Source organism: Oncorhynchus masou, chromosome 32 (genome assembly GCF_036934945.1).
Source record: "Oncorhynchus masou masou isolate Uvic2021 chromosome 32, UVic_Omas_1.1, whole genome shotgun sequence".
NCBI lineage: Eukaryota > Metazoa > Chordata > Actinopteri > Salmoniformes > Salmonidae > Oncorhynchus > Oncorhynchus masou.
Window position 1 is genome coordinate 90,004,145 of NC_088243.1, and position 13,146 is coordinate 90,017,290.

Below are 13,146 nucleotides of genomic sequence, written 5' to 3' on the forward strand. Positions count from 1 at the left end.
TACCTCTACGTACAGACGTCTTGGGTCGTTCAGTGTAACAGGGTCTAGGTCTGCCATTAAACTACCTCTACGTACAGACGTCTTGGGTCGTTCAGTGTGACAGGGTCTAGGTCTGACATTAAACTACCTCTACGTACAGACGTCTTGGGTCGTTCAGTGTGACAGGGTCTAGGTCTGACATTAAACTACCTCTACGTACAGACGTCTTGGGTCGTTCAGTGTGACAGGGTCTAGGTCTGACATTAAACTACCTCTACGTACAGACGTCTTGGGTCGTTCAGTGTAACAGGGCCTAGGTCTGACATAAACTACCTCTACGTACAGACGTCTTGGGTCGTTCAGTGTAACAGGGTCTAGGTCTGACATCAACTACCTCTACGTACAGACGTCTTGGGTCGTTCAGCGTGACAGGGTCTAGGTCTGCCATCAACTACCTCTACGTACAGACGTCTTGGGTCGTTCAGTGTGACAGGGTCTAGGTCTGCCATCAACTACCTCTACGTACAGACGTCTTGGGTCGTTCAGTGTGACAGGGTCTAGGTCTGCCATCAACTACCTCTACGTACAGACGTCTTGGGTCGTTCAGTGTAACAGGGTCTAGGTCTGCCATCAACTACCTCTACGTACAGACGTCTTGGGTCGTTCAGTGTAACAGGGTCTAGGTCTGACATCAACTACCTCTACGTACAGGGGTCGTTCAGTGTAACAGGGTCTAGGTCTGACATTAAACTACCTCTACGTACAGACGTCTTGGGTCGTTCAGTGTGACAGGGTCTAGGTCTGACATTAAACTACCTCTACGTACAGACGTCTTGGGTCGTTCAGTGTAACAGGGTCTAGGTCTGACATTAAACTACCTCTACGTACAGACGTCTTGGGTCGTTCAGTGTGACAGGGTCTAGGTCTGACATTAAACTACCTCTACGTACAGACGTCTTGGGTCGTTCAGTGTAACAGGGTCTAGGTCTGCCATCAACTACCTCTACGTACAGACGTCTTGGGTCGTTCAGTGTAACAGGGTCTAGGTCTGCCATCAACTACCTCTACGTACGGTTGTAGGTTCTGACAAAGTTGTAGTAGTGTCAGAAAGGTTGAGTCGTTGTGGCAGAGCCGATCCCGGAGACTGAACGATTAGAAAGACTGTACTGAGCATGCACACAATAATACGATTGTGAATAGTCAGATTAATATAATAGTTATATTTAAACGTTTTACATGCTGTGCCAGAACAAGAGTTTCATTAATCTTGTTCACATGACATTCACAGTCAATCGACCTGATGAAAAATAAACGTTCTACATCGACAATGTTATTTTGGGGAAGCCTATTTGATTCGGAGTTTGGACAAAAGTTTGTATGAGGAAACTATTTCCACGAATACTTTCAGCTTTTCCGAACTCAGTTCACTCGCGCATGAGCATAGAGTGAGGCTTTAACAGCCGGTGCCGACACGCGATCAGATCCAGTTGGTGTTGATACGCGATCAGATCCAGTTGGTGTTGATACGCGATCAGATCCAGTTGGTGTTGATACGCGATCAGATCCAGTTGGTGTTGATACGCGATCAGATCCAGTTGGTGTTGATACGCGATCAGATCCAGTTGGTGTTGATACGCGATCAGATCCAGTTGGTGTTGATACGCGATCAGATCCAGTTGGTGTTGATACGCGATCAGATCCAGTTGGTGTTGATACGCGATCAGATCCAGTTGGTGTTGAACAGCCGGTGCTGATACGCGATCAGATCCAGTTGGTGTTGATACGCGATCAGATCCAGTTGGTGTTGAACAGCCGGTGCCGATACGCGATCAGATCCAGTTGGTGTTGAACAGCCGGTGCTGATACGCGATCAGATCCAGTTGGTGTTGATACGCGATCAGATCCAGTTGGTGTTGATACGCGATCAGATCCAGTTGGTGTTGAACTGCCGGTGCCGACACGCGATCAGATCCAGTTGGTGTTGAATAGCCGGTGCCGATACGCGATCAGATCCAGTTGGTGTTGAACAGCCGGTGCCGACACGCGATCAGATCCAGTTGGTGTTGAACAGCCGGTGCCGACACACGATCAGATCCAGTTGGTGTTGAACAGCCGGTGCTGATACGCGATCAGATCCAGTTGGTGTTGATACGCGATCAGATCCAGTTGGTGTTGAACAGCCGGTGCCGACACGCGATCAGATCCAGTTGGTGTTGAACAGCCGGTGCTGATACGCGATCAGATCCAGTTGGTGTTGATACGCGATCAGATCCAGTTGGTGTTGATACGCGATCAGATCCAGTTGGTGTTGAACAGCCGGTGCCGATACGCGATCAGATCCAGTTGGTGTTGAACAGCCGGTGCTGATACGCGATCAGATCCAGTTGGTGTTGATACGCGATCAGATCCAGTTGGTGTTGATACGCGATCAGATCCAGTTGGTGTTGAACAGCCGGTGCCGATACGCGATCAGATCCAGTTGGTGTTGAACAGCCGGTGCCGACACGCGATCAGATCCAGTTGTTGTTGAACAGCCGGTGCCGACACACGATCAGATCCAGTTGGTGTTGAACTGCCGGTGCCGACACACGATCAGATCCAGTTGGTGTTGAACTGCCGGTGCCGACACACGATCAGATCCAGTTGGTGTTGAACTGCCGGTGCCGACACGCGACCAGATCCAGTTGGTGTTGAACAGCCGGTGCCGATACGCGACCAGATCCAGTTGGTGTTGAACAGCCGGTGCCGACACACGATCAGATCCAGTTGGTGTTGAACTGCCGGTGCCGACACACGATCAGATCCAGTTGGTGTTGAACAGCCGGTGCCGACACGCGACCAGATCCAGTTGGTGTTGAACAGCCGGTGCCGACACACGATCAGATCCAGTTGGTGTTGAACAGCCGGTGCTCACAAGTGACCAGATCCACTGTTGCAACTGAAGTAGCCCCACAGGCCAATCGCAGAATGTGACGACAGAACTGAAGCTAAATCGCACAATCTGGCCAGGTTGTTCAAAATTAAATTTAACATCGCACAGTGTGACCGATGTGCCAAGGCCTTTCGTCGGTGTCGATTTAGATGGAGAGTTGGTGTCGAGTGTCTGTTTTGACAAACAGAATGAATGACAACACGCGCGTAACTGCAGCTTTCCACTGCACGGCTACCCAGGAGCACAATCACACAAGGAATTTGCAGAGACTGGGTGCTAGCTACTGGCCTAATTCCATTGTTCTGTTCTCAACATACACTTAGAATATCAAACACTGGGAACACCTTATCAATATTGAGTTGAACCCCCCCTTCAGTTGCCCTCAGAACAGCCTGAATTCGTCAAGGGAAGGACTCCACAAGGTGTAGAAAGTGTTCCACAGGGATGCTGGTTCATGTTAACTCCAAATCTTCCCACAGTTGTGTCATGTTGGCTGGATGTCCTTTGGGTGGTGGACCATTAATACACACAGGAAAACTGTTGAGAGTGTGAAAATCCCAGCAGCGCTGTCAGTTCACACAAGCCTGGCACTTACAACCATACCCCATTCAAAGGCACATCAATATTTAGCCTTTCCTATTCACCTTCTGAATGGCACACATACACAATCCAGTCTCAATTGTCTCAAGGGTTAAAATTCCTTCTCTAAAAAAACTCTTAGGGATCCACCCCTTTTTTTCTCCAATGTTCACCTAAAATGACACCCAAATCTAACTGTCTGTAGCTCAGGCCCTGAAGCAAGGATATGCATATTCTTGATACCATTTGAAAGAAGACACTTTGAAGTTTGTGGAAATGTGAAAATAATCATGGAGAATATAAACACATTAGATTTGGTAAAAGATCACTTAAAAAATATATATTTATTTTTTTGTACCATCTTTGAAATGCAAGAGAAAGGCCATAATGTATTATTCCAAACCAGGCACAATTTAGATTTTGGCCACTAGATGGCAGCAGTGTATGTGCAAAGTCTTAGGCTGATCCAATGAATCATTGCATTTTTGTTTAAAAAAGAATTCAAGACTGGCCAAATGTGTCTAATTGGTTTATTAATAATTTTTTGTGTTGGAAATTGTGCACTCTCCTCAAACAACAGCATGGTATTACTGTAAATGCTACTGTAAATTGGACAAGAACGTACGCTTTCTGCCCACATGTCAATGTCCTGGGAAATGTTCTTGTTACTTACAACCTCATGCTAATCACATTAGTGCATATTAGCTCAACCGTCCCGTGGGTGGGACACCGATCTGTAGAGAACCTTACGAGGATTTATTGAACTGTCTCCTCCCCTTCATCGACACTGATTGAAGTGGATTTATCAAATGACATCAATATGGGATCATAACTTTCACCTGGATTCACCTGGTCAGTGTATGTCATGGAAAGAGCAGGTGTTCTTAATGTTTTGTAACGTCACTGTATTGCATCGTCAGTGTAAAACATCGCATGAAGGAGATTGTAAAATAAATGATTCAAGATCAATGAGAAATTAAAGGTTAGTTTTGTGGTTTCCTAAAAATTGTGATACAGTTGGGATTTGGAGGGCAATTCGATACTAACACCAGACATGTCACCCAATGAGCATGTTTGGGATGCTCTGGATAGATGTGTGTTCCAGTTCCCGCCAATATCCAGAAAAAGTTATTGAAGAGGAGGAGTGGGACAACATTCCACAGGCCACAATCAACATCCTGATCAACTCTACATGACGGAGATGTGAGGCAAATTGTGGTCACACCAGACTCGGACGGATTTTTTTTTAAAGGTATATGTGGGCAACAGAATCATATCTGTATTCCCAGTAAAATCTTTTAAATTGTAAGATGTTGAGATGTATTTTTGTTCCGTGTAGAGTAATAATCCCCCCCCCCCGGTCCAGCTCTAACACCTGACATCTCTCCCAAAGACATCACCCTACAGTATCGGAATAAGAACACTCCAAGAGATGTGTGAGTAACTTTAGGTAACGTACCTCGATGAGCTTGTTGGCGTGCTCGCGGAACACCTGGGCGTATTCCTTCACCTCCTTCTCGTTTCCGTTCTTCGCCGCTTCGATCAGAACCAGCAGAGGAACGTTGGTCTCCAGGAACGAGTCAGAGACGTGATCCATGACCGCCTTACGCAGCTACACAGAAGAAGAAGGAGAACGAACAAGAGAGGAGCCAAACAGTTATTTTAGCTGTACTACAGAAAAACAAAAGCCTCTGGCAGAAAAAACTAAATATTTAGTAAAACCAACCTGTCTGTGAAGGTCTCTGGAGAAGGAATGGGACTGGGAGAACAGAGGGAGGAAGAGTACAGAGGGAGGATAGAGGAAGGTAACCTGTCTGTGAAGGTCTCTGGAGAAGGAATGGGACTGGGAGAACAGAGGGAGGAAGAGTACAGAGGGAGGATAGAGGAAGGTAACCTGTCTGTGAAGGTCTCTGGAGAAGGAATGGGACTGGGAGAACAGAGGGAGGATGGAGGAAGGTAACCTGTCTGTGAAGGTCTCTGGAGAAGGAATGGGACTGGGAGAACAGAGGGAGGAAGAGTACAGAGGGAGGATGGAGGAAGGTAACCTGTCTGTGAAGGTCTCTGGAGAAGGAATGGGACTGGGAGAACAGAGGGAGGAAGAGTACAGAGGGAGGATAGAGGAAGGTAACCTGTCTGTGAAGGTCTCTGGAGAAGGAATGGGACTAGGAGAACAGAGGGAGGAAGAGTACAGAGGGAGGATGGAGGAAGGTAACCTGTCTGTGAAGGTCTCTGGAGAAGGAATGGGACTGGGAGAACAGAGGGAGGAAGAGTACAGAGGGAGGATAGAGGAAGGTAACCTGTCTGTGAAGGTCTCTGGAGAAGGCATGGGACTGGGGGAACAGAGGGAGGAAGAGTACAGAGGGAGGATAGAGGAAGGTAACCTGTCTGTGAAGGTCTCTGGAGAAGGAATGGGACTGGGAGAACAGAGGGAGGAAGAGTACAGAGGGAGGATAGAGGAAGGTAACCTGTCTGTGAAGGTCTCTGGAGAAGGAATGGGACTGGGAGAACAGAGGGAGGAAGAGTACAGAGGGAGGATAGAGGAAGGTAACCTGTCTGTGAAGGTCTCTGGAGAAGGAATGGGACTGGGAGAACAGAGGGAGGAAGAGTACAGAGGGAGGATAGAGGAAGGTAACCTGTCTGTGAAGGTCTCTGGAGAAGGAATGGGACTGGGAGAACAGAGGGAGGAAGAGTACAGAGGGAGGATAGAGGAAGGTAACCTGTCTGTGAAGGTCTCTGGAGAAGGAATGGGACTGGGAGAACAGAGGGAGGAAGAGTACAGAGGGAGGATAGAGGAAGGTAACCTGTCTGTGAAGGTCTCTGGAGAAGGAATGGGACTGGGAGAACAGAGGGAGGAAGAGTACAGAGGGAGGATAGAGGAAGGTAACCTGTCTGTGAAGGTCTCTGGAGAAGGAAAGGGACTGGGAGAACAGAGGGAGGAAGAGTACAGAGGGAGGATAGAGGAAGGTAACCTGTCTGTGAAGGTCTCTGGAGAAGGAATGGGACTGGGAGAACAGAGGGAGGAAGAGTACAGAGGGAGGATAGAGGAAGGTAACCTGTCTGTGAAGGTCTCTGGAGAAGGAATGGGACTGGGAGAACAGAGGGAGGAAGAGTACAGAGGGAGGATAGAGGAAGGTAACCTGTCTGTGAAGGTCTCTGGAGAAGGAATGGGACTGGGAGAACAGAGGGAGGAAGAGTACAGAGGGAGGATAGAGGAAGGTAACCTGTCTGTGAAGGTCTCTGGAGAAGGAATGGGACTGGGAGAACAGAGGGAGGAAGAGTACAGAGGGAGGAAGAGTACAGAGGGAGGATGGAGGAAGGTAACCTGTCTGAAAGGAGGAATGGGAGAATAGAGGGGAGATTAAGGGTGGGGGGAGAATGGAGATTAAGAGGGGGGGGTGGAGATTAAGGGGGGGGGGGAAATGGAGATTAAGGTGGGGGGGGGGGATGGAGATTAAGGGGGGGGGAATGGAGATTAAGGTGGGGGGGGGGAATGGAGATTAAGGGGAGGGGAATAGAGATTAAGGGGAGGGGAATGGAGATTAAGGGGGGGAGAATGGAGATTAAGGGGGGAGAATGGAGATTATGGGAGGGGGGGAATGGAGATTAAGGGAGGGCGGGATGGAGATTAAGGGGGGGGGAATGGAGATTAAGGGGGGAGAATGGAGATTAAGGGGGGAGAATGGAGATTAAGGGGGGAGAATGGAGATTATGGGAGGGGGGGGAATGGAGATTAAGGGAGGGCGGGATGGAGATTAGGGGGGGGGGAATGGAGATTAAGGGGGGGGGAATGGAGATTAAGGGAGGGGGGGAATGGAGATTAAGGGAGGGGGATGGAGATTAAGGGGGGAATGGAGGTTAAGGGAGGGGGAATGGAGATTAAGGGAGGGGGGAATGGAGATTAAGGGAGGGGGGGAATGGAGATTAAGGGGGGAATGAAGATTAAGGGGGGGAGAATGGAGATTAAGGGGGGGGAGAATGGAGAGGGAGATTGAGGGAGGAGAAGAGGGGGATTTGCACCAACCTGTCTGTGGAGATAAGGACAAAGGATGGGAGGATGCAGAGAAAGAAGGAATGAGAGGACGGGGGAGACAAATAAACCTGGGGAGGTCTCTGGAGAAGGAATGGGAGAATGGAGGGAGGAAGAAGAGGGACCAACCTGTCGGCGAAGGTCCCTAGTCTTCTTGGTCATCCTGTCGATGGCAGTGTTCAGAGCATCACTCTTGTCCTTCTTGCCAGCCTGGAGGAGAGAGAGCGAGAGAAGGTTAGAGGTGTAATGACTATTTACACAGAAGAAGACAGAGCGAAAGAGAGACAGCGAGGTGGCTGAAAGTCACTGAGGGATGAATCGCAGGCCTTTATAAGACAATCATTTACAGAGATACGCGAGACGGACCAGAGATGCTTTGGACAACTACTGTCGGTTTGAAACCATTAGAACAGAAATAAAAACAATCATTTCAATGATATCATTAGTCAGAGAGAGAACAGTACAGATCTCAGATCAGGGAGAGAACAGTACAGAGATCAGAGATAGTATTAGTCAGAGAGAGAACAGTACGGATCTCAGATCAGGGAGAGAACAGTACAGAGATCAGAGATCGTATTAGTCAAGGAGAGAACAATACAGAGATCAGAGATAGTATTAGTCAGGGAGAGAACAGTACGGATCTCAGATCAGGGAGAGAACAGTACAGAGATCAGAGATCGTATTAGTCAAGGAGAGAACACTACAGATCTCAGATCAGAGATAGTATTAGTCAGGGAGAGAACAGTACAGAGATCAGAGATAATATTAGTCAGGGAGAGAACAGTACGGATCTCAGATCAGGGAGAGAACAGTACAGAGATCAGAGATCGTATTAGTCAAGGAGAGAACACTACAGATCTCAGATCAGAGATAATATTAGTCAAGGAGAGAACAGTACGGATCTCAGATCAGAGATAGTATTAGTCAGGGAGAGAACAGTACAGAGATCAGAGATAATATTAGTCAGGGAGAGAACAGTACGGATCTCAGATCAGGGAGAGAACAGTACAGAGATCAGAGATCGTATTAGTCAAGGAGAGAACACTACAGATCTCAGATCAGAGATAGTATTAGTCAAGGAGAGAACAGAACATCTTTCTCCTGCCCGAGTTTCCCCTGAGGATGGATTTGGGTATATCACTTCATTTCAATAAAATGTCCTAATGATCACAGCAGCTTCTTCATATTGATTATTCCTCCCCCCTTGCGCCGCGCCACGCCTAGATGTTGAATGGGTTTTAATTGGCCAACCAATCACCTTGCTCCGAAGTGATTTCCCTGTTCTGTTCTTCCTAAGGGTGTTTGGCGGTTCAGATCAGGAAGCGCTAACACGGCCCAGGAGGAACTCATTCCAACAGAGACCAAAGGAGTTTCTCTCTTGTTCCCCCCCTTTCTAACACCGAATTAGCCCCCCCCCCTTTCTAACAGCGAATAACCCCCCTTTCTAACACCGAATTACCCCCCCTTTCTAACAGCGAATTAGCCCCCCCCCCCCTTTCTAACACCGAATTAGTTCCCCCCTTTCTAACACCGAATTAGTTCCCCCTTTCTAACACCGAATTAGCCCCCCTTTCTAACAGCGAATTAGTTCCCCCCCTTTCTAACACCGAATTAGTTCCCCCCCTTTCTAACACCGAATTAGATCCACCCCTTTCTAACACCAAATTAGATCCACCCCTTTCTAACACCAAATTAGATCCACCCCTTTCTAACACCAAATTAGATCCACCCCTTTCTAACGCCAAATTAGATCCACCCCTTTCTAACACCAAATTAGATCCACCCCTTTCTAACGCCAAATTAGATCCACCCCTTTCTAACACCAAATTAGATCCACCCCTTTCTAACGCCAAATTAGATCCACCCCTTTCTAATACTGAATTAGTTCCACCCCTTTCTAACACCGAATTAGTTCCCCCCCTTTCTAACAACGAATTAGATCCACCCCTTTCTAACACCAAATTAGATCCACCCCTTTCTAACACCAAATTAGATCCACCCCTTTCTAACGCCAAATTAGATCCACCCCTTTCTAACGCCAAATTAGATCCACCCCTTTCTAACACCAAATTAGATCCACCCCTTTCTAACGCCAAATTAGATCCACCCCTTTCTAACGCCAAATTAGATCCACCCCTTTCTAACACCAAATTAGTTCCACCCCTTTCTAACACCAAATTAGATCCACCCCTTTCTAACACCAAATTAGATCCACCCCTTTCTAACACCAAATTAGTTCCCCCCTTTCTAACACCGAATTAGATCCACCCCTTTCTAACACCAAATTAGTTCCCCCCCTTTCTAACACCAAATTAGATCCACCCCTTTCTAACACCAAATTAGATCCCCCCCTTTCTAACACCAAATTAGATCCCCCCCTTTCTAACACCAAATTAGATCCACCCCTTTCTAACACCAAATTAGTTCCCCCCCTTTCTAACGCCAAATTAGATCCACCCCTTTCTAACACCAAATTAGATCCACCCCTTTCTAACACCGAATTAGATCCACCCCTTTCTAACACCAAATTAGATCCACCCCTTTCTAACACCAAATTAGTCGTCTCAAAAGGACAATGATACATCCCAAATGGCACCCTATTCCCATTGTAGCACACTACTTTTGACCAGGGCCCATAAGGGTAGCAGTGCAGTAAATAAGGAAAGGCCATTTGGGATGCAGAGGGAGAGTACCTCGGTCAAAGACGATGACAGCACGACCAACCAGCTAGATGACATCACAACCAAAGTGAACACGGCTCCGTGAGTGTGACCTTTAAAACAGGTCAACATTCACTACCAGGACATGTACTCCGCGCATGTGTTCAATGACATTTTTCAACCTCTCCCCGCGAGTCTGTAATTCCTGCATGCTTCAAGAAGACCTCCATAGTCCCATGCGCCCAAGAACACCAAGGTAACATGCCTAAATGATCACCGCCCCCGTAGTGCTTGCTTTGACAGGCTGGCCATGGCGCACATCAACACCAACATCCCAGAAACCCCGAGACCCACCACAATTTGCATACCGCCCCAACAGCACATCAGATGATGCCATCTCGATTCCACACTGCCCTTTCCCACCTGGACAAAAGGTACACCTATGTGAGAATGCTGTTCATTGACTACAGCTCAGCGTTCAACACCATAGTGCCCTCAAAGCCCATCACTAAGCTAAGGCTCCTGGGACTAAACACCTCCCACTGCAACTGGATCCTGGACTTCTTGACAGGCCGGCTCCCAGGTGATAAGGGTAAGTAACACCACATGTGCCACGCTGATCCTCAACATGGGGGCCCCTCAGGGGTGCGTGCTCAGACCTCTCCTGTACTCTGTTCAAGCACGACTCCAACACCATCATTGTGTTCTCTGACGACACAACAGTGGTAGGCCTGATCACTGACAGCCTATAGGGAGGAGGTCAGGGACTTGGCAGTGTGGTACCAAGACAACAACCGCTCCCTCAATGTGAGCAAAACAAAAAGGAGCTGATCGTGGACTACAGGAAAAGTAAGCATTTCTACGATAAGGTCTACCTACACACCTGTTGTATTCAGTGCATGTGACCAATACAATACAATTTGATTGGATAGGATTTGAAAAGGGGAAATGGCATCACCGTGACGTGTAATTAGAACGAGTAAAAGCAGCTGGAACAGGAACCCATAGGGGCTCTGGTCAAACCAAGTGCACTACGTAGGGAATAGGCTGCCATTTGGGACACAACCACAGAGAGAGAGAGGGAGGGATCAAGTCCTCATTAAAAGAAGAGGTCGTAGTACTAGACAGTAGCTTGTTAATAATATATATATATATATATAATATACTGAGTGAGAGGAACTGAACTGGAGCTGGCTGGCTCGTCAACAGCATCCAATCACAACCAAGATAAGCAGACCGTTCCAATGTTATGCTTAACAATTAAGACGTTAGCAAACAGGCTAGACTGCTAAATGGTATGCTTAACATTAAGGCGTTAGCAAACAGGCTAGACAGCTAAATGTTATGCTTAACAATTAAGACGTTAGCAAACAGGCTAGACTGCTAAATGTTATGCTTAACATTAAGGCGTTAGCAAACAGGCTAGACTGCTAAATGTTATGCTTAACATTAAGGCGTTAGCAAACAGGCTAGACTGCTAAATGTTATGCTTAACATTAAGGCGTTAGCAAACAGGCTAGACAGCTAAATGTTATGCTTAACATTAAGGTGTTAGCAAACAGGCTAGACTGCTAAATGTTATGCTTAACATTGAGACGTTAGCAAACAGGCTAGACTGCTAAATGTTATGCTTAACATTGAGACGTTAGCAAACAGGCTAGACTGCTAAATGTTATGCTTAACATTGAGACGTTAGCAAACAGGCTAGACTGCTAAATGGTATGCTTAACATTGAGACGTTAGCAAACAGGCTAGACAGCTAAATGGTATGCTTAACATTAAGGCGTTAGCAAACAGGCTAGACAGCTAAATGTTATGCTTAACATTAAGGCGTTAGCAAACAGGCTAGACAGCTAAATGTTATGCTTAACATTAAGGCGTTAGCAAACAGGCTAGACTGCTAAATGGTATGCTTAACATTGAGAGGGAGGAGAGGAGAAGGGCTGGATGGGGAGGGAGGAGAGGAGAAGGGATGGGGAGGGAGGAGAGGAGAAGGGCTGGATGGGGACTATACCTCCCCCATTAACAAAATATATTTTTCTATTGTCTAATCCCCCGGGTGGTCCAGTCTGAACACACCATTACATCTAACATTATGGAGAGAGAGAGAGAGAGATAGTGGGGAAGGGAGAGAGAGAGGGGGGGGGGGGGGGGGGGAAGGGGGAAGGGGGGAGAGAGAGAGAGAGGGGGAAGGGGGAGAGAGAGAGAGAGAGGGGAAGAGAGAGAGAGAGTGGGGAAGAGAGAGAGAGAGAGGGGAAGGGAGAGATTGAGAGTGGGGAAGGGAGAGAGAGAGAGTGAGAGTGGGGAAGGGAGAGAGAGAGAGAGAGAGAGAGAGAGTGGGGAAGGGAGAGAGAGAGAGAGAGAGAGAGAGAGAGTGGGGGAGGGAGAGAGAGAGAGAGAGAGAGAGTGGGGAAGGGAGAGAGAGAGAGTGGGGAGGGGAGAGAGAGAGAGAGTGGGGAAGGGAGAGAGAGAGAGAGTGGGGAAGGGAGAGAGAGAGAGAGAGTGGGGAAGGGAGAGAGAGAGAGAGTGGGGAAGGGAGAGAGAGAGAGTGGGGAAGGCAGAGAGAGGCAGAGAGAGACAGAGAGAGAAAGAGTGAGGGGGAGGGAGTGAGAGAGAGTGGGGAAGGGAGAGAGAGGCAGAGAGAGAAAGAGTGAGGGGGAGGGAGTGGGAGAGAGAAAGAGGCAGAGAGAGAGAGAGGCAGAGAGAGAGAAAGAGTGAGGGGAGGGAGTGAGAGAGAGAGAGAGAAAGAGTGAGGGGGAGGGAGTGGGAGAGAGAGAGAGAAAGAGGCAGAGAGAGGCAGAGAGAGAGAAAGAGTGAGGGGAGTGAGTGAGTGAGTGAGTGAGTGAGTGAGTGAGAGAGAGAGAGAGAGAGAGGGGAAGGGGGAGAGAGAGAGAGAATGGGGAAGGGGGAGAGAGAGAGAGTAACGCAGATCCCTACTTCCAAAGTGCTCAACTGAGTCAGAACACGAC

General features: G+C 47.9%; 1 protein-coding gene across 2 annotated transcripts in view; it reads right to left on the bottom strand.

Moving 5' to 3' along the window:
- The window catches only part of LOC135526786 (catenin alpha-1-like), a 255,405-nt gene that overhangs the window by 100,570 nt on the left and 141,689 nt on the right, over window positions 1-13,146 (bottom strand). For both annotated transcript variants that reach the window (XM_064955444.1, XM_064955443.1), the window contains exons 9-10: window positions 7,647-7,727; window positions 4,950-5,102 (exon numbers count right to left, since the gene is read on the bottom strand). In XM_064955444.1, coding sequence (XP_064811516.1) covers window positions 4,950-5,102; window positions 7,647-7,727 — 234 coding nt within the window. The remainder of the gene's footprint in view (window positions 1-4,949; window positions 5,103-7,646; window positions 7,728-13,146) is intronic.